Source organism: Stigmatopora nigra, chromosome 16 (genome assembly GCF_051989575.1).
Source record: "Stigmatopora nigra isolate UIUO_SnigA chromosome 16, RoL_Snig_1.1, whole genome shotgun sequence".
NCBI lineage: Eukaryota > Metazoa > Chordata > Actinopteri > Syngnathiformes > Syngnathidae > Stigmatopora > Stigmatopora nigra.
In genome coordinates, this window is record NC_135523.1 from 11,002,501 (window position 1) to 11,023,064 (window position 20,564).

The following is a 20,564-nucleotide window of genomic DNA, read 5'->3' on the forward strand; positions in this document are numbered from 1 at the left end:
GCCCTGATTCACAATTTTCACGGCTTTCATAAGGAGCACAAATGTGTCACATTGAAGGGAAAATCTTAAGAAAAATCATTGCCCGGTCTTTCTGAGATAGTGTATGAATCCAAAGGATTGTCTGCTGGATTGCACATTATTTTGATGAATATCATAAGGAAGTTAACATGCCTGTCTTTGTTAGGTTAGATCAGAACTTTATTTCATCCCGTATTAGGGAAATTTTTAAATTCACAGTATCATTACTCAATTTGAAAAAAGAAATACCGTAAAACCAATTACAACGGCATGCCGTTCTATTTTTCAAACTTTCCCCCGTAGTGCCATTCAATTAGAGGGCTGCCGCTATATTTTTCGACTAGCTGGTCAGGATTTTGAGAAGATGTGGTAAATTTTATGGATGAAAAGAGAAACCAGATAACATATACATATTTATTCAACAAAAGGCACAGATACAAGCCAATTACGAGTCTGAATCTGGCCGTCTGACCCAAAACAATGGATCTGGCAATCCTTCGAGCCGTCGAGAACATTGGTCAGTCCGCATCCCTTGAACGACTGGATGATTAGACGCTTCGGCAGATGATCCCAAGCATCGATAATCCATTTCAAATAAACTTCCATTGTTGGTGCTCGCATGTTGACGAATTTGGTGTATATAGCTCTTCTCGCCGTACAACATGCAGTTCTCGTAGAACTGTCGGACTTTGGCCTTAAATGGGGCATTTCAGAAGACCTCGGGGGCCTGTGTACATTTGGTGCAGCCTCCTGGAAACACGGCCACGTCAATATGGAGCTTCTTCAATTGCTTCTTGGTGGCATCGCTAACGTGACAACAGTATGAAACCCAAACAAGAAGGCGCTTGCCATCTGACCACCTTTTCAGGTTGAGGAAAAACCTCAATTTCATCAACATGCCACAGTATGTTTCAAACTTCCCCCTGTAGTGATGTTCAATTAGAGGTGCCGTCCAATTCGAGGGTGACGTTCCATTTTTTAAATCTTCCACCAAGGTGCCGCTCAAATAGAGGTTTTACTGTAAGTCTATTTTGATGAGAACCTGATACTTTTTAGGACAGAAATTACAATTTTCTCACCAAAGCTTTAAGATGTTGTGGCGGCCATATTGGTACTAATTTCAAAGTATCTCGATTATTTCGGGTTATGTGTTGACATGATAAACTCTACGAACACATCTATCAAGGCTACTCGCGTCTGGACAGTCGGAGCAAATTTAACTACGGTAAGATGGCGATGCCCTGAGCGAGCAGTGGCAGGCACAAGTGAGTTTTTTCATGTTTTAAGCCAGCTACGTTTTTTTTCTTGAATTGCATTCATAGCTGTCAAAATAAATTTGTTCAGAATTGTACCTCTTTATCTTTCCTCCTATTTTAACAAATTACCGTATCGGCGCATTGCTTTGCGTTAAGGCTTTTTGTTTTTGGCACCTTGCAGTTTGGTGCAGGGCAAGTCTAATTTATGCAGATATTAGCCTTACCCTGGATTCAGTCTTTTTTTTGAGTGACAAATACAGCTTGTATACAAGAAAATATATGTTAAGATTATTTTTCTTAGATACAAATACATTAGTCTTTTTATATGCTTATACAGCGTTACCAATAGAAATGAAGTAAAAACAAATTAATTTGTTCCAACCCTCTGATAAAATACCAACAACAGTACATTGGAAAAACATTTTTACTTGTGATAATTTGCCATTTATTAACAAAGTGAGAAATAGCTAGTGGTTTAATAGTATTAAAATGGGTTTAATAGTAGTGGTACCTCAACATACAAGTGCCCTTACCTACGAGCAATTTGAGATACAAGTAAAATTTCGGGCAAATGATTATCTTGAAATTCGTGACAAATTTTGATATATGACCAGCGAATACGAGAGGCTGCGCATAACAACATCATGGGCACTGTCTTTCTAGTCGCAACTCCTTCCCTAATATAATTTACGAGCACTGATGGCAAGGTAACGCGCTCGTAACATAAACAAATTTAAATGAACTTGGATTACGATGCAGACATACTCAAAAATAAATTGAATCTAGCCTTCCACTAAACTTAATTCTAATTTTGTTTTAAATTTTGATACCTTTCTTCTCCCGGGTAGGCTCCATTTGCCCTGCTTCCACCCGGACTTTCAAGTGCAACCTATCGAGGGTTGTTAGCTTTTGTATTCCCTTCAAAATATTCAGAAAATTATTCAGACAAATGTCCTTACAATAGGGTAACGCACGACCACTAGCTGACGAGAAGTAGTCTGTACGCCATTCGCACTGCCTAAACTAAAAAAATAACACTGAAAACAACGCAACACTCTGCCCAGTGCTGGTAGAGACATTACAAAAGGGAGTTGCGACCAGAGAAACATTACACGAGTGAGTTGCGACCAGAGAGACATTACACGAGGGAGTTGCGACCAGAGATACATTACACAAGGGAGTTGCAGGGAGAGAGACAGTGCCCATGATGTTCTTATGAGCAGGCTCTCACGCCCCCTGTATGCTCGTAAATCTAAATTTGGCTCGTATCTCAACATACATTTTTGGGCAGAAAATTTACTCATATCTCAAATATGTCGGGGCACTTGTATGTCAAGGTACCACTGTAGCTGTAACATTTAATCAAAACTTCTTGATGAATCTACTTGTGTACTTGTATTTCTGTAAATTCACAAAAACATGTAATATGGTCGTAAAGATAGGGGTGATCCTAGTTTGCGTTTTTTTATTATCTAGGTCACATATCTCAATGCGGCGGCTCGCGGGCAAAATTTGGCCCGCCGCATCATTTTGTGTGGCCCGAGAAAGTAAATGATGAGTGCCGACTTTCTGTTTTAGGATCAAATTAAAATGAAGAGTATAGATGTATATTACATTTCCTGATTTTCCCCCCTTTAAATCAATAAAGGTAACATAGTAAGCATAATCGACCGAAGGCGGTCGATCAGGTTTTTTTAATTTTATTTTTGTGACTATTTTCATTCCATGCTTTTTTTGTGGGAAAATCGCGTAGAAGTACATAGACAAATATTATTGTAATATTTTTTGTAAATCTGCAATACTAAAAATATATTTTTCTACTCCCGTGATTGAGTAAAATTCCAAATTCCTAAAAAGAACCATAAACCACTAAAAATGAACCAATTGAAAGAACCATTCATGAATTTTACGACGCAGACGGGGCACAGACTTACAGAATCCTAGCAATGTAAGAGTTCTGTTGATCGTCGATGCTATACCATAATGACGCAGCAGGGGGTGCGGACAATCTCGCGACATTCATCATCTAGTGATCAGCCAATCATGAATTTTACGACGCGCAGACAGGGCGCAGACACTTCCAGAATCCTGCCTATCAACGACCTCCGGTCGAATAATTGTATTTTTTTTAATCATTTATTTCTGTCTTTAGTTCAAAAATCATTTTGTAAAATCTAAAAATATATTTAAAAAAGCTAAAATAAACATTGTTTAGGATCTATAAAAAAACTGAATATTTAGGGCTTTTAATCCATTTATAAAAAAAAAATATCTAATTAAAAATTTAAATATATCTCAAATGGTCCGGCCGACGTGAAATCAAGTTGACGTTAAAACGGCCCGTGAACCAACCCGAGTCTGACACCCTTGATCTAGGCCAGGGGTGTCAAACTCCCTTTGGTTTGCGGGCCGAATACAGCTTAATTTGAGATCAAGCGGCCCGGACCAGTAAACTCATTGCAAAATTACATAGAACTAACAATAAGCCCACTTTTTTCCTTTGTATTAGTTAATAATACTAATAATTAGTGCAAAATTGAGTAAATTATCAAAATGTTTATTAACAGACATTTTGCTGATGAAGGTGCGAGGCAAACGGAAAAGTAGATAATGCAATTGTCGCCAATCGACGCTGTACAGACGTTCAATTTTACCAGGTCAAGGTGGTCCGAGTTCCGCCGCAGTGTTGCTTTCATGTTGTCTGCACGTACTAAAACACTGCGCCCTAGCGGATAATACAAGAACTACAAATTTTAAAGAAAAATCTATTTTTTTTTTATACAATGCATCATTCTTCCCCGGGCCTTATCAAACCCCAGACGGGCCGTATGTTTGACACCCCTGATCTAGGCCATGTCTGGTCTACAATATCTGTGATTAATGAGGGATTACTGTATACTATAGTTTTTTTTTTTTTACAACAGGGAAATTAAAATATCTCCAAAGACATTTTTATGAAAACAATCAAATACTTACACCAAGGATTTCAACATATTCATAGAGTTGTGCCTCCAGAAAGGCTATTTCCCTGTTTCGCTCAGTGTCTCTGTAGGTATAGTGGAAGCAAAAGCATAAAAGGATTAATTTCAACGTTATATTCTAGGTATTTCTAGTCTTGGAATACACGGTGTATAAATGCAAGAGAGAGAGATTGCCAAGATACATTCTAGGTACAAGCACACTAGGTGATGAATAAGACAATTAACTCCAGGATAAAGCGATTTATTAACAATGAAGGGCTTTGAACACAATGTCCTGATAAAGTGAGTTAAAGATAGGCTTCGTCACTTAGGCACCAGTTTCGTGCTTCCTTTCACAGCTATTTTTCTTCTCAAATTTTCATATAACGTGATCGTTTCCCTACTTCGCGGCTTTATTGCATTGCATTATATAAAGTATAAACGCTAAAAGTTCATAAAAATGTCATTCAGGCTGAAACTCGCAAGAGGATGAAACTTCCGTGTTCCGATTGTCACTTCGGAAATGGGGGAAGACTGAAGACTGTCACTCAATTCAGCACCAAGGGCAACCTCAGGAAATGCTGAAAGCTCAAACCACAGTTGACTTCCACTGGGAATGACGGCGAACATAGAATTAATGTGCTAGATCGAGCTATGCCGGAATAAAACGCTGTTTTATATATCTCAGTATTTTCCGCGCACTGGAAATAGAGTCGGGGGCTGTTCTCCTGAGTTGCGAGAGCTGTTGTGGCTCAATATTGATCCATATATGATATATTTATATATATATATATATATATATATATATAGTTTGCAGTCCAACTCTGAATGCTCTGTTGACGCCAACATCTAGCGGCAGTTCTTTTGTCAATCCAACCGGAATGACGGCAAGCACCAAATTAGTGTGCTCACCGAACCGTCATACTGGTTGTATTGACAAAATAACTATATATCCCAGCAGTCACTGCAAACTACTTTCTATACGGGGAAAATAGAGTCGGGGGCTGCTTGTCGTAGTTGCGAGAGCTGTTGCGGCTCAATATTGATCCATATCTCCATCTCTATATCTGTCTATATCTCTATCTCTATATCTATCTATATCTCTATATATTTCAGCAACACGGTTATTTATTTATATATTCATTCATGTATTTATTCATTAGCTTACTTATTACCAATGTTCCCTCTAAGATGCACGCGCGACTGGGCAATACTCTCGTCTTCTCTGCGCAGCAGCAATCATATGTCACGCAGTAAATAAAGTCCAAACTTTTTTATTACCCCTTTCCCCATGATGGCGCCATTTACGTGGCAGCCAGTGGCAGTAGCTCCGTCCACTCTTATGTTTTTTGTTTTTTACAGTATGTTTTACATGAAAAATTAGAGGAAACATTGACATGCATCTGCTTATGGCAGGTGTGATACTGGTGTGCCCATAGCGAGCAATGATGAAGTCGCTCACACTGGTACTCAGTGCACGCAGGGAGGTTGTCTTTCTGCCCAGACCAACGAAAAATTAGAGGGAAAATTGCTTATTACCTATCTATTTATGTCTAAAATGACTATTTCTGCATCCTCCCCCTCTTGTGAGAACAAAATATACCGAAAACGGGATGAAAAGTTATCCATGTCTCCAGGCAAACTGCAATTGCTGCCCATCAAGCATATTATGGCAACTTACATTTAAAGTGTCAAGTATCATTCTGTCATTAAAAAAACAGCTAGTAAATGTCAGATGAGACCGGAGAAGCTGCTTACGTCTAACAAACAGGAAAGCAACTCTACCACAACAAATTAAAAAGTTAAATACTGAATAAAGGAAGTGCATTTACATTTCGGGGCGATGTTTGATTTCGTTCAAAAGTCTTCATCTTCATCAAACCTTTTCGTAACCTAAATACATCATATGTAGAGGTATCACGGTACTTACTTCTTAGGACCTTTGACTTTAGGATTTTTGGCAAACAATGAAGGATCTAGCGATTCCAAGGATTTGCCTTTGGTGCTAAAAAGTCGCTGTGCTCTCTCCTCAAGAGTACTGTTGAATATACATGTAAACAGAAAATTTACATTTACTGAAATTGATGATCATAGCTAAGAAATATATAATCACAGTTGGTACACATTGCATTAGTTAAGACCAAATGAATAAATACAGTTTTACTATAACGATGAATGCTTTCTATTGTGCTTTGTGCAGTCAATCGATTAATATTTGTTATTATAGTTAATCGCATGTTTCCATAGTTAACTCAATTGTATTTCATATTTTTATTTAAAAGACAAAACGGGTAAATTTTGACTGTTAACTACACTGATTAAGAGTTGACCAATGTGCTTACCTCATTAATTTCTAATTTATGCCTCATTAAAAACACACCCAACCCATAAGTTAGTTAAACAAAAGGAAAAAAATTCAGTTCCACCAAAAAAGTGCTCGACTGCATTTTTTCCTCTCCCCTACAGGGAGTGCAGAATTATTAGGCAAATGAGTATTTGACCACATCATCCTCTTTATGCACCTTGTCCAACTTTAAGCTCTATATGCTTGAAAGCCCACTACCAATTAGGCTTATCAGGTGATGTGCATCTCTGTAATGATAATGGATCAGAAGAGGGACTTGACAGGTTCTGAAAAGTCCAAAATAGCTAAATATCTTACAGAGGGATGCAGCACTCTTAAAATTTAAAAAGCTTTTTAAGTGTCATCATTAAAGAATCAAGAGGATTCAAAATAGTCAACAGGGCCACAGGAAGCGCCTGGAAAAGCCAAAGTGCAACATAACTGCCCATGAACCGAGAAAAGTCAAGCGGGCAGCTGACAAGATGCCACTTGCCACCAGTTTTGCTATAGTGTCCAAAAGCATAGGATGTGCAATACTCGGAGACATGGCCAAGGTAAGAAAAGCCGAAAAACGACTACAACTCAACAAGACATACAAAACTGATTTTTCTAAGGTTTTATGGACTGATGAAATGAGTCTTAGTCCCATACAGATGGTACCATGGTTTGATTAGTAAAGAGCAGAGGGCTCCAGTCTGACTCAGATGTCACCGAGCTATGGGTGGGGTACTGCTGTGACCTGGTTCATCAAAGAGGAGCTTGTGGGTCCTTTTCAGGTTGGGGATGGAGTTAAGCTCAACTCCAAGTCCCATTGTCAGTTTTGTTACGCTTTTTTTCTTGAGTGTCCTGTCCTGATTGAGTTCACCTCTCATTTTCCTGCCCTTACTGTATCTTCTGCTTGCTGCCTCTTGTATGAGCCAGGTGATTCTAATTTCTTTCTTCATGTCTGTCTATTTAAACCCTGTGTTTTTTCAGTCTTGGTCGGATCGTCTGCGTGTTGCAATTTCCACACCTTTGATGGCTTCCCCGCATCAGGTTCCAACTACATTACACGCTCGATGCCGAGGATTCATGACACCTTCAAGCAGTGGTATAGAAAGGCCACATCCTTCTAGGAAAACAGTTTTCATGTAGGAAAATGCTCCATCACACAAATCGAAGAAATCCACAGCATGGCTGGTAAGGAAAGAGCCTAAAAGAAGAAAAACGAATTACATGTTTTCATTGTTCACCTGGTCTGAACCGCATAGAACATGGACCATGTCCTTAACAAATGTTGAATGCATCCAAGTGTGAGTGTACTTTCTTCTCCACATACTCACACGAGGCGAAGTGGCAACCTACACAGAGCATCCGCCAACAACTGATGCACCACAATCAAACACCCACGTTCCTCGGAGTCACCTATGATCGTCCACTGAGTTCTCAAACACACCGAAACAGTCGCGCGCAAAATGGCGACCAGAGCTCGGGCAATCCGCAAACTAGCACACATTGACTAGGGCTATGACAAGGCAACCCTGCGGAACACCTACATTGCCACCGCCAGAACGGTGGCAGAGTATGCGGCGCCAGCCTGGATTCCCTGGATCTCCCCCACCAATCTGGAGAAACTTGAAACCTTGCAAAGATATGCTGCTCGAGCCATAACTGGCCTTTTGAAGTCGACACCATCTGATGCAGTCCTCATTGAGAATGATCTGCCGTCTATCAAAACACGAGCCAATCAGCTAGCAATCTACGCATACGACAAGTCTCTACGCGTCCCAGGCGACAACCCGCAACGACTGGTGACGGAGAGGCACCCGACAAGGCGAACTAAGAGGACCGACTGGCGCGACCACGCACGCGACAGATGGGCGACGGTGTTCGTCAATGCACAGGGTGACCAGGACCCTTTTCCCCAACTGAGAGCACCATGGGAAGGTATAACCACCATGACCTTTGCCAAAGCGGCTGAAAGCAGATACCAGCAACCCGAAGGCAACTACGTTTTTCAACTGACCTGCTTCACTGACGGATCGGCGCGAACTGGTAATACTGCGCCGGAGTCCTGATGATTCACAGGGAATCAGGGGGAACGTGGGAGCAAAGCCTACCAGTTGGAAGAAGCTGCTCCTTCCAAGCTGAGATAATTGCGATCGAATCGGCGCTAAAGATGGCCACCGATAGGTGTGAGCCAGGGACCCCAATCCGCTTGGTGACAGACAGCCTCTCCTCCCATCAGAGGCTGCAAACCATGGAACACGAGTCCAAATTGGAAACCACCACCGAGGCCTCCATCAGAGATCTCCTGACTATCCTCGAAGACAAGTGGCGGTGGAAGTCCTATGGGTCTCAAGCCACTGCGGTGTCCCGGGCAATGAGAGAGCCGACCAACTAGCTGCTGCAGGAGGCGGCATGGAACAAGGCGGTGCACCACGACACTTCGCAACTGCAAAAGCTGTCATACGGTGAGCGATGCGAAGCCATCGCATCCACGCCGACAAACGGAAGAACCTCTACGCTGACAACAAAGGCAACACGATCTTCCCCAGAGATCGAAATTTGAACCGGCAGGAGCAATTAACGATCAGTCGCCTCCGAAGCTGACACCATCCGGAAATGCGCTACTGGAAGAAAAAGATGGGGCTGACGGAGTCAGAAGAATGTAGGCTATGCGGCACGGGCGACGCCGAGACGGCATAACACATCCTGATGAAATGTCCAGCTGCGACTGCCCTCTACCCAGATGGCTGGACACTCAAAGACCTCTTGACATCCCCTGAAGAGGCACTCATCTAGAGCGAATGGCTGAAGGTAGTGTCCCCCGGCACTGCCTAACAACAACAACAACCACAGCAGTGGTGAAGAAGGCCCAGAAATGACTCAATTTCCTGAGGTTACTGAGAAGGACCAATTTGAAAACTAAGTTCTGGTAACCTTCTATAGAGCCACTGTGGACATCATCCTGGCATACTACATTACGGTGTGGTACGCTGGAAGCACAGCAGCAGACAGAAAGGCCACAGAGAGAGTGATCAAACACTGCCCAGAAGATCCTCAGCTGCTCTCTGCCCTCACTGGATGACATTGCCAGTCCTTGCTACTTCAGCAGAGCCAGGAACATTGTCAGGGACCAATACCACCCTGGTCACAACCCGTTTCAGCTGCTGCCTTTTGACAGACGCAACAGGTCTCACAAAGCACGGAAAAATAGACTTAAGAACCGTTTTTTTCTCACAGCCATAAAGACTCTGAACTTGCACGACACACAATCCCTTCTGTGCAATAACTTCAGGGTGTGCAATAACAATGTGCAATATCTTAGACTGCAATATTTTAGAATTCACCTAGCCGGGATGTGACTTTTTATACTTATATATTACTTTTTTTCCCCTTTGGAAAACACTGAGGTAGCACTAAAAATTTCGTTATACGCAGCGGTGTATGATGACAATAAAGGCTTTTTATTTTGATTTGACAATCCCTTCTGTGCAATATCTTAGACTGTGCAATATTTTAGAAATTACCTTGCCAGGATGTGACTTTTTATAACTTTATAATACTGGTAATGTTTTTTTTCTGGGAAAATGCACTTTGTGGAGTTGCACCACCAATTTTGTTATACGCAGACCTGCACACACTTAAAACAGCTAAAACGATAAAAGCCATATTTTACCTCCCCGAAATATTAAACTTACATATTAATGATTTTTTTTGATTCATTAATAACATGGTTGCTGTTTCATTATAAAATAAATACTCAAAAATGTAATTTTCCTTATAATTCTGCAGTTCCCATATGTTTTATTGAAATTAAGTACTTTTATTGAGGCAACTTTTTTGACACCGGCGCCCACTCGCTCCCTGAAGTCTATTAAAGGTACTATCCTCATGAAGGTTGTGGGATGCTTGAGTCTATCCTAGGTAATTGTAGTCTGAAGTGATTGTTTATTCAAAACGTTATCAAATTTCTGTGAATAATGAAATTAATTAATTTATTTCTTATTCTATGAAAGTAATCATTACCTTTATAAAAAAAACAATATCCAATATGATTTTAAAAAGTACTTTGTTTTTCTGTGTTGCAATAAAGTTAAGACAACTCTCCTTACACTATGGAAAGTAAAAAATAAAACCTGCAGAAATGTTGACAGGTGTCTTTATTTTTAGAATTTTGCCTTCAAACCAAAAGTTACTGTGCAATAGAAATAAATAAATTAATCAACTGTAGACATCACCATTGCCAAGCAGACTATTTTCACTCTGCCAAGCAGGCTATTTTCAGTCTGACAAAAAGAAACATTTATCTCACATATGGCCATTTACAAAAAATAAAAGAGTTGGATAAAATTAATGCATTTTTACCCAAGATAACAAGTTTTAAATTTTCTGCAAAGTTTTTAAAACATTTACATAGAGTAGTGAAACACCTTGTTAACAGTTAAGAAAAACATTGTAGGCGGTCCTCAAATGAGGACAGTAAGTTAAGAATATTTTCAATAAGGCTGCTCTTTGTGCAGAGCTATTTACGAGCATTGAAAAAAAGAAGAAATTAAACACTATTTAAACTGTAGTAAATTGTGTGGCTGCTCCTTACAAACATTAAAGAATAGTAATCAATGTATTAAGTGTGAAAGGCAAGCTCACCCTCCACATTTAAGTCCCAATGCCAGGAGAGCAGACTTTAATCTGTCTAGACCTAAAGAAGCCAACTCCTGCGTGAAATGAGAAATAGATTAGAATATAATGTGACTTACATTGAGATTGAATTTTTACCTCCCAAGATGAGAAAGCTGAAAGATCAAGGTGAGCTCCAGCATGTGTCAAAGCACTACTTGTCTCTTTCTGTTATCAAAAAGTAAATACAAAAAATTAAGGAAATCAAAAAAAGCTTTTCTGACAAAAAAAATATACAAACTGCAACATGAGGAATACTTACAGGCCAACCTGGAAATGTTCCACTGTCCCACTTTCTTTCAAAGTCTGAAAGAACTTTATCATAAAGATCATTTTGGTCGAGCAGAGGTTTGACTCGGTCTGTGTAGTTCTGAAGGTACTCGAGCAGCATTTCCAAATACCTGATACCCGATATGACAGAAGAGTGATTGACATGTTCAATATCAATTTAAAAGTCATACCTTGAAATACCCGCTTAACGAGCTCGTATGTCAATTTACTCGGATTTCAAATCGAAATGTCCAATAGAAATGAATTACAGTAATACCTCGACATACGAGTGCGCCGATATACGAGCAATTTGAGATACGAGTAAAATTTCGGGCATGTATTTACCTTAAAATACGAGACAAATTTTGATATACAAACATACAGCCAGGTGTGGCCAACACGAGAGGCTGCTTTTGAGAACAACATGGACACTGTCTCTATGATCGCAATTCCCTCGTGTGTCTCTACAACCGTTGCATTTGTTTCTTTTCCCCCAGCGCAGAATGGTGTACGTGTGGCTGCGCTTGCTTGCTAGTACGAGAGAAGTATACTACTGTGGTCATGCGTTATCCTATATTTAACGACATTTGTGTGCATCATTTTCGGAATATTTTGATAGGTTGCAGCTGAAAGTCAGGGTGGAAGTGGGACAGATAGAGCTAAGAAGAAAGCTATAAAAAAATGTAAAACAAAATTAAGTTTAGTGTAAGGTTAGATTAAACCCTTTTCTGAGTGTGTCTGTATCGTAATCCAAGCGCGTTGCCGTGCAGACTCTCTCGCTCTCTGTCCTATCTCTCCGCTCTGCGAAATTGGATTGGGTAACTTTATTCATCCCATATTCGGGAAATTTCATTGTAACAGTAGCAAGAAGGGGGGAATGCAGATACAGAAATAACAAAAAACTCATACAGATGCTCCTCTACTTACGAACAAACGGTACATACGAACATTTCTGCAAATTGCGTTTATGTCAAAAATGTCTATACGTTCGATTTTGTATTGCCTGCCTTTTTCCGAGTAGTGCTTTTTTCTGCCGCTAATACCGGCGCTTGGCGCTGTGAGTGCTCAGCTCACCCAGCATCTACCTTCCTCTGCAGTGCGGAAGTGCGTGACATATCTCCAGTGCGCAAAGAACCGTTTTCATTTTTATCATTAAATATCTTGTGGTTCACGTTCCACGGGAATACAACTTAAATCGTTCGACCAACAGTAAGTACCATTTATAAACTGAAAGATCGAGCAGCAGGACCCAAATATTGAACGTTGCTAATAATGAATGATGCCATACAGTGCTACCGCATCATTTATGATGAAAAAAAAAAAAAAGCAGAAATCTATGCAATCGTCATTAGATAGCTTCTTTTGGACAGTTTTTCGTAAATCTCTCTCCATCTCTCCAATGTATGCATACAGTACTGTATGTGTTCTCTCCATTTTATTGAATGTTTTTTCAGTACAAACCAATGCTGGTTACTTATACAAGCCTTAAACATACAGATGCACTTATATAAACCTTCAATATACTTATATAGGCCTTAAACATAATATAATACAAAATATAGCACTGACTCATCTTCAATTTGAAAAATTTCAATTTATGAACACTTTCAACTTATGAACAAGTGCTCGGAACCTAACTCGTTCGTAAATCATTAAGACAGAAAAGCAGCAAAAACACAAAACGAACTAGAGTGGACGGAGCTAACGCCACCGGCTGCCTCTTGAACGGCGCCATCTTGGTTGCGGTAGCAAAAACAGACACAGACTCAAGAAAAAAGACCTTGTGAAGTTGGATAAAACTGGAACCACAAAGGAAGTCTTCCACAAGATGGGAGACTTCAGCAGACTGGGACCGAGGTAGAGAATATGCAGTCACTTTTCCAAGCTTATCTGCACACTTCCTCAGTAGTCTAGGGCTGAAGACAACAGTAGCAGAGTAGAACCGCCCGACTCCGTTTCCGGCCTGGTGAGCGCCGACAGCTCTTCCATCTTATCCCATGTTGGAATGGTTGGTCTGAAGTGTTGCTTCTTCTGCCGGCACTTTTGTCCAGCTCCGAGTTTCCAGCAGTATTGAGGTGTTGCCCCTTCTGCTGCGTATTGTAACAGCTAGTCCCATGTGTATGACAGCGTTGGCATGGCTGAATGGTTCGAAAAAAGAAGTACCCGAAAGCAGAAAGAAGCCAGGCTAACAGAACAAAGAATGTTGTAAAACATTAAAGTAAAAATAATAAAGTACAAAGTAAAACGCAATGTATTAAGAAATATTAAAATGTAACATGGACATTTTTTGGAACCATTCAGGATGATGATCACCTCCAGACTACTGAAGGACTGTGCAGGTCATCTTGGAAGAGTGATTCTGCACATTTTCAAACTCAGCCTCAGTATGCAGAAGGTCCTAACCTTGTGTGGGCTTCTTGTGTGTGGTTCCAGCTTTATCTAGATGTACATTGTCTTTGTCATGTCTGTGCTTGCTACTGCTAAAAACTGAATTTCCCAAATACGGGATAAATAAAAGGTTAATGTAATCTAATCATAAAAGGGACATTATTCAATACAAAGGGGAGTACGCAAGCCAGCTTGGCCGCTCGGTCGCTCACTCACTCACTGACCTCATGTTTTATTATTATTTCCTGCTTAATATCAATTGTCATCATATGCCTTTTCTTCGCAATACCTTTCATTGCACCGGCTTGCTTAGGACCCAGTGTGTTTCCCTTAATTCTGCACTAACACAAAAACAATAAGAACTGGAAAAAAATGATTTTGCACAAGGCGATGCGGCGAGAAAGAAAGTGCTCTAAAATCGTAAAGTGTGTCCGAATTGAACAATTGTCCAAATGATTCATCAAAAACGCTGGAATCCCTCTCTTTGTTGTCAGTCACTCACATTGCCATGTGGTAAAAGCTCGAACAAAATCAAGCAGATGCTTTGCGGCCACAACCCATTCGCAAATAGTGGCGTAACTAGCCCGGCGCTGCCTCCCACTCTTCGTAAAGCTGTGTTCGCCCCCTATGGTCCATTGTTCCCATGACGCTCGCAACTTTGCTTTGAACGCCCGGTTGATGCCGATGTCCAGCGGTTGGAGTTCTTTAGTTAAGCCTCCAGGAATGACGGCAAGCTCAAAGTTCATTTTCGTGACTTGGTTTTTCACCACTGCTGGGCATGCATGGAGTCGCAAATCAACTGAGCTTCTTCTTCTTGACTTGGCGAAGCTCAGTCTACTGCTTCCTTCATTTGCTTATCCATGGATTCGTTTTCCCACGCGGCTGCTCTATTCCCATGTTGCCCTGAATAATTGATGGCTTGAAGTCTTAACTGAGGTTCGTAAGCATGTCTAGTTTTTTTTTCATTTTCGGGGGCCTGAGAAAGAAAACTGAAATTGTTTTGCAATAAACACATGCCCACACTATATACGGGGTACCTGGTAGGAGCGTGCCTTTAGCATGTGACCCGACCCACATTCGCGGTCTCTCTATATAAGAAGCGTGTCGGCAAGAAGTGCTCTCAGTCCAGCTTACGCTGGGTTGATCAAAACAAGTAGCATGTTGGCAAAATTTAGAATTTGGTAAATAATGATCGGGCACCCTGTCCATTTTAGAGAACATTTTAGGTGAAAATACATTAAATGCCTGGCTGTCATTATAATCCCTTTTGTTTTAGATACAAATATTCAAGTAAGAAACTTACCTTTTGTATTCTGCATTCTTTCGATCCTTGGGAATATCAAACAGTTGGTCAAATGATGAAAGGTAAGTTATATATTCAAGTTTCTGTTGAAAGAAAAAGATATTAGCTAAATGTATTCCCTTTTTTTGATGAGACAGAAATCAAATATAATCTAAGTAAATATATCCTAAGTACAGAAATATCTTTCAAAAAGTTCTACGTCCCCTGCGGCTCAGGTATTTTAATGTCACTCTTGCCGATTCTGATCATCTGCATTTTATCTGTAACATTATGATGGCGGCTTGTCAAAATGGCTGAAGGCAATGACATTAGGTGAGAGGCGAACTCACAAGGAAGTAGCAAAATGCTGCAATAAAAGTATTCCTAAAATATACTTTTAATACCACAATAATGACTATAAATCAATATCACTTGGAAACTAAGGAGAAGGGGAAGTTGAGTCATCGGTTTTAACTATACATAGGCAAACAGTTACATGAAATATTATTCATTCATTTTCTGAGCTGCTTACCCCCACGAGGACCGCGGTGACACCCTCGATCGGTTGTGAGCCAATCGCAAGGTACATGGAAATGAACAACCATGCTCGCATACCATTCCTACCTAGGGACAATTTTGAGTGATCAATCATCTTACCATGTATGTTTTAGGGACTTGGGAGGAAGCGAGACTACATGGAGAAAACCCATGCAGGCACAGAGAGAACATTAAGACTCCAGATAGGAAGGCCAGGCCCATCAGGGACTGAACACTCGAGCACAGAACATTATTATAATTGTACAATTCAAATATTTATAGATCTGTACGAGTGTTGAAATTTTAATTTTTGACACTGAAAAAAAATTGTAAAAGCTTGTAATAGTTGAACGTTATACTAATGTGACTGGCCTCAGCAACGTGCTACAGATGTGAAGTCACAGGACTGAGAAAAAACGATCTCAGAAAATAATTTACTAATGGATTTGACAAAAAAGAATGTGTGATAGAACAAACGTGTGCGCTATTATTAGCCTTTAATCAAAAGCATGTACGCTTTATTTGGTAATGAAAAAACAATGTTCATAAAACAAACCTCAGCTGCCTTCAAGTTGATGTACTTCAAGTAGCAGTCATGGAGATCAAGAAACCGGCCATATCCTTCCTCATCGGTGAATTCCACTAAGTCTGTAGCAATTCATTTAGGTTTGTTAAATCAAATAGACTCACTTTAAAACAGTGCTTGCAAAGGTTTTGAATGATTAATTATTGTGATGACAAATCACTTACAATATTGGTATATTGGTATTCACTTCATAAAAGACATTTTTACACTTTTAGCAAGAGGCTTCAATGTAGACTCTTCACTCATTTCCACATTGTTTTATGTGACAGTTTTCATTAAAAACACTGTAAATTATTCAAACAAAAAATTAAACTGTTCACGTTATTTAAAAATTTACCCGAGACTGACTGTTTTTCATTTCATCAACGTGTAAAAATAAATTTGGTGTCCTTTTTGCCCCGTTAAATTTAAATTAGCAATTAATCCCTGAAAAAAACAAATCAAAATGCTTATACAGTTTACTGTACTGTCTGTCAGCAAGCCTTTTGAATAGAGGTCGAAACCTTTGCCCAAGAGGTCCGCTTCAATAAAAATCAAACGACGCAAAGACAAAATGGAAATCCTCCTAATACCATTTGTTTGACAAGATTAAAAGAAGCCCCTCCCTCTTGTCAAAAATATCACTGCGCATCTTGAACAGGACCACCTAGCGGTCATATCGTATGCTAGTACTTCAAATTTGTCTGGTGTCACAGGGCAAAAATTAGTTTGGAATTTTTCTCATATCTAAAATTTCTCATATGTTGGGACACTGAAGGTATTACTGAACTTATGTATTCATTTTGTGGTGAAAATGTAAATGTCACTGTACTTGAATGACAAAGGAATTCAATTAAAGTGTGTCTAATAAGAGTCTACAAATTAATTTCATATTACAAATGACTGTGTTGGCGAGTAGAGAACAGACACAACCAAGTCTCTGTTCAAATACATGAACCATTGGGAAAGAAATTTCAAAAATAACCTTATTACCTGCCATTGCAATTTAAATGAAATTAATCTATCTAAACCTGGGGTGCCCATTGTGATGATCGCGATTGACCGATTAATTTCCAAGGCACTCCTGGTTGATGGCCTGAGAGAAAGGCTTCAGTACATCGCAGATTTTATATTTAGTATAAAAAAGATCATAAAAATATCATAATTCATGCTGAAATTGCAACCGGAAAACTGGAAATGAAAAATGGCGGAAGTCAGAACTCCAAAATTCTTCTTGTCCGGCTCCGAGTGCCACCCAATTCAGCGCTGAAGAAGATGAATTTCACAGCAGATGGACACGACGAAAAAGCTGAGTAGGCAACATCTTTCCTTTTCCTGTTGTTATTGCGAGTGAATTCCCCATCTTCGATTTGGTTTAGTTTGGATTTTGAATTGTCGGAATTAGACATGACTTTTTATGCTTAAGATTAAAAAAACTACTTAAGCTGTGAATGTTGAGGCCACGAAATAGTGAAGGTGTTGGGTTAATTCTGTAATACTATTATATATACATATACATACACACACACACATATACACATACACACACATATACACACACATATACACACACACACACATACACACACACACATATACACACACATACACACACACATACACACACACATATACACACACACATACACACACACATACATACACACACATACATATACACATACATATACACACATACACACACACATAAATATATATTTTGTATGGAAGCTTCAATTTGTCTGAAGAGAACTCGGGATCGTAACAAGTCACCAAGTCCTCGTGCCATGGACTGTTTACTGGACTTTTACCCAAGGAATGCAAATCTGGAATAACGCTTAAGAAGATGCTTACTATCCAAGCAACCTTTGTGATTACTCGCATATTGTCAGCAATCGTGAAGCTCTTTTCGCTTCTTTATGGAATTGTTTTGTTGAATGATGGCTTGTTTGTTGAAATTCCAACGGAGTTTGTTTTTAGTTCCCCTTAATTGTTATTATTGAATACCTGATATGCTATGATTGTTGCAGATGTTTTTGATTACGCAGTTGGATTAATCAATAACCTTGTAATTGTTTTGATTTATGGCCTTAAAGGAGACAGAGAAATGACCATACGGTTGAATAACCTGGGACGGAGATGACGTCGGGATGTATTCTCCTTATAAGTTTTAATCATCAGCGAGGCTAATTTAATTAAATGTCTATAATTGAATCAGATGTCTGCCGGCAGTGTTTTATAATTATATTAAAGTATAATTATTGATTAATCTAACAGAAGGATAAGAGTATTTTGCAATACTGTGATACAGATAGAAATAATTACTATAAACAAAACTTACTCTGAGCTTCATCACTAGGGTTGTCTCTGGCTCTCATCAGCTCTTCAAACTCTGCAGCCATTGGAATGGAAATCTAGAAATATTAATAAACATTGAACTTAAATGAAACATGCACTAAACTTTAGAGATCACTTACTTCATTTGGGTGCTTTCTGTGAAACTCCTTTATCTGTTTGAGTCTGTTGTAGAACTCTGCAAATTCATTGGGCCCCGAGATGGCAGCAAGCTCATCCCTCCTCATTCTGTTAACATTGTATTAGATATAAATATATAATTTTAGAGTTTTTACCAACATTTGGGATGACATTAATTTAAAATTTCATTTTTGTGGCAGCTTAGCATTTTTGTGTCTTATTTTGACTCAAGATATTTACAGTTGTGCATATAAATGGAGCCCTTAATCTTGACTTCCTTGATAGGTTAAGGTCGTGCAAGAAAAAATGTACACAAGCAGCTGGTTTAGAAACACTAGATAATTGTTGCACTATTAAAAACAAATATTTTTTAAAAATGAGTTTGTTGAGAAAGGACATTTTCAGTTACACGCATAGCATAGCAAACCTGTTTACAATTATGTACAGGTACGCCACAGAAGTTTAAGCACTGTAAATCAATCAAGCAAAATGTACAGATATGATCTGAGAAGCGATGACAACAGTTCAATTCAATCAGACCAAAGCATCAGTAGGATACCAAAACAGCCACTTCTACGCTGAGAGTTAAGTCTGACCAGCCCCAGTAGCTGAAGTAGCCGAAGACTTTTTTCTTACACCTGGCCATACGAACCTTTCTATTTTCTACAGGCCCCACAGCTTATATTGTCCCTGCTAAGTCCACACCCTCAGTAATAGGCATCCGAGTATGGTCGGGACTATGCAACCATGATGTAGATGCAGAATCATGAATTCCCACCGAGGTGAAAGCCTCGCCACCACTTTGGAATGCAGAATATTGTGCAAAATCTTGAGCTCTAGCCGGCGTAAAAGCCTCGCCACTGTGTTGGAATGCAGAGGATTGTGCTGCCATCTTGTGCTTCAATTGTTTCCACTTTCCCAACTCGATGCAAAATGAAAACTCTTTTATGGCATAATTGGGGGAAAAGACGGTGCAAACGTATGCAAAGTGTGCAAAAAAGAATGTATACTACATACAGAAGCATGCTTATGCCTTTTAGGAGTAAGTATGGAAAAGTGACGGTCAATTTCAAAAGAATGGCAGACAAATTTAACCCTATTTACCATTGTTAGGGTGTTATTTTTGGTAAATCAAAGTGAAAATATGACGGAAATACAGTGGAGCAAATAGGTATTTAGTCAACCAGCAATTGTGCAAGTTCGCCTACTTGAAAAGATTAGAGGCCTGTAATTGTCAACATGGGCAAACCTCCACCTTGACACAGAATGTGCAAAAAAAATCCCTGAAAATCACATTGGTTGATTTTTAAAGAGTTTATTTGCAAATCATGGTGGGAAATAAGTATTTGGGCAATACCAAAAGTTCATCTCAATACCCTGTTAGGTACGTTTACTCAGCTTCGTGCACGTCTAGTCTAATTTGTGCGCGTATAAGCTGTACCCTCAATTCAATATAATTTTTTGCGACAAATACAGCGTATATGCGAGAAAATATGGTATGTCCTTGAGGACTGAAAGGCAACGCCGTCTTAGCCCAGAAGGTGTGCACCCTGTATCCTCCATGTTTGTGCACCTAGTCAAGAGCTGTTCCATCAAAAATATCAGCTCCATTTTAATAACTCAAATGAAAATAACTTACCCATCCTTGTCTTCATAAGAGTCTCTGAGATTGGCACTCACGTCCATATATCTCTACAAAAAATGTGAGAAAAGCCTTAATAATTATGTTTTTCAACACACTTTGATAAAAAGTTAATATTAACAACAACAAAAAAAGAGCTGATTAAGCCCTTGAGATCAGGCAACT

The 20,564-nt window shown here is 39.5% G+C and overlaps 1 protein-coding gene across 1 annotated transcript in view; it reads right to left on the reverse strand.

Moving 5' to 3' along the window:
- Positions 1–20,564, reverse strand: part of sf3a3 (splicing factor 3a, subunit 3) — a 42,840-nt gene that overhangs the window by 13,206 nt on the left and 9,070 nt on the right. The window contains exons 3-12 of the mRNA XM_077736190.1: positions 20,397–20,449; positions 18,760–18,865; positions 18,624–18,696; positions 16,274–16,365; positions 15,202–15,284; positions 11,503–11,641; positions 11,340–11,408; positions 11,211–11,278; positions 6,165–6,272; positions 4,251–4,320 (exon numbers count right to left, since the gene is read on the reverse strand). Coding sequence (XP_077592316.1) covers positions 4,251–4,320; positions 6,165–6,272; positions 11,211–11,278; positions 11,340–11,408; positions 11,503–11,641; positions 15,202–15,284; positions 16,274–16,365; positions 18,624–18,696; positions 18,760–18,865; positions 20,397–20,449 — 861 coding nt within the window. The remainder of the gene's footprint in view (positions 1–4,250; positions 4,321–6,164; positions 6,273–11,210; positions 11,279–11,339; positions 11,409–11,502; positions 11,642–15,201; positions 15,285–16,273; positions 16,366–18,623; positions 18,697–18,759; positions 18,866–20,396; positions 20,450–20,564) is intronic.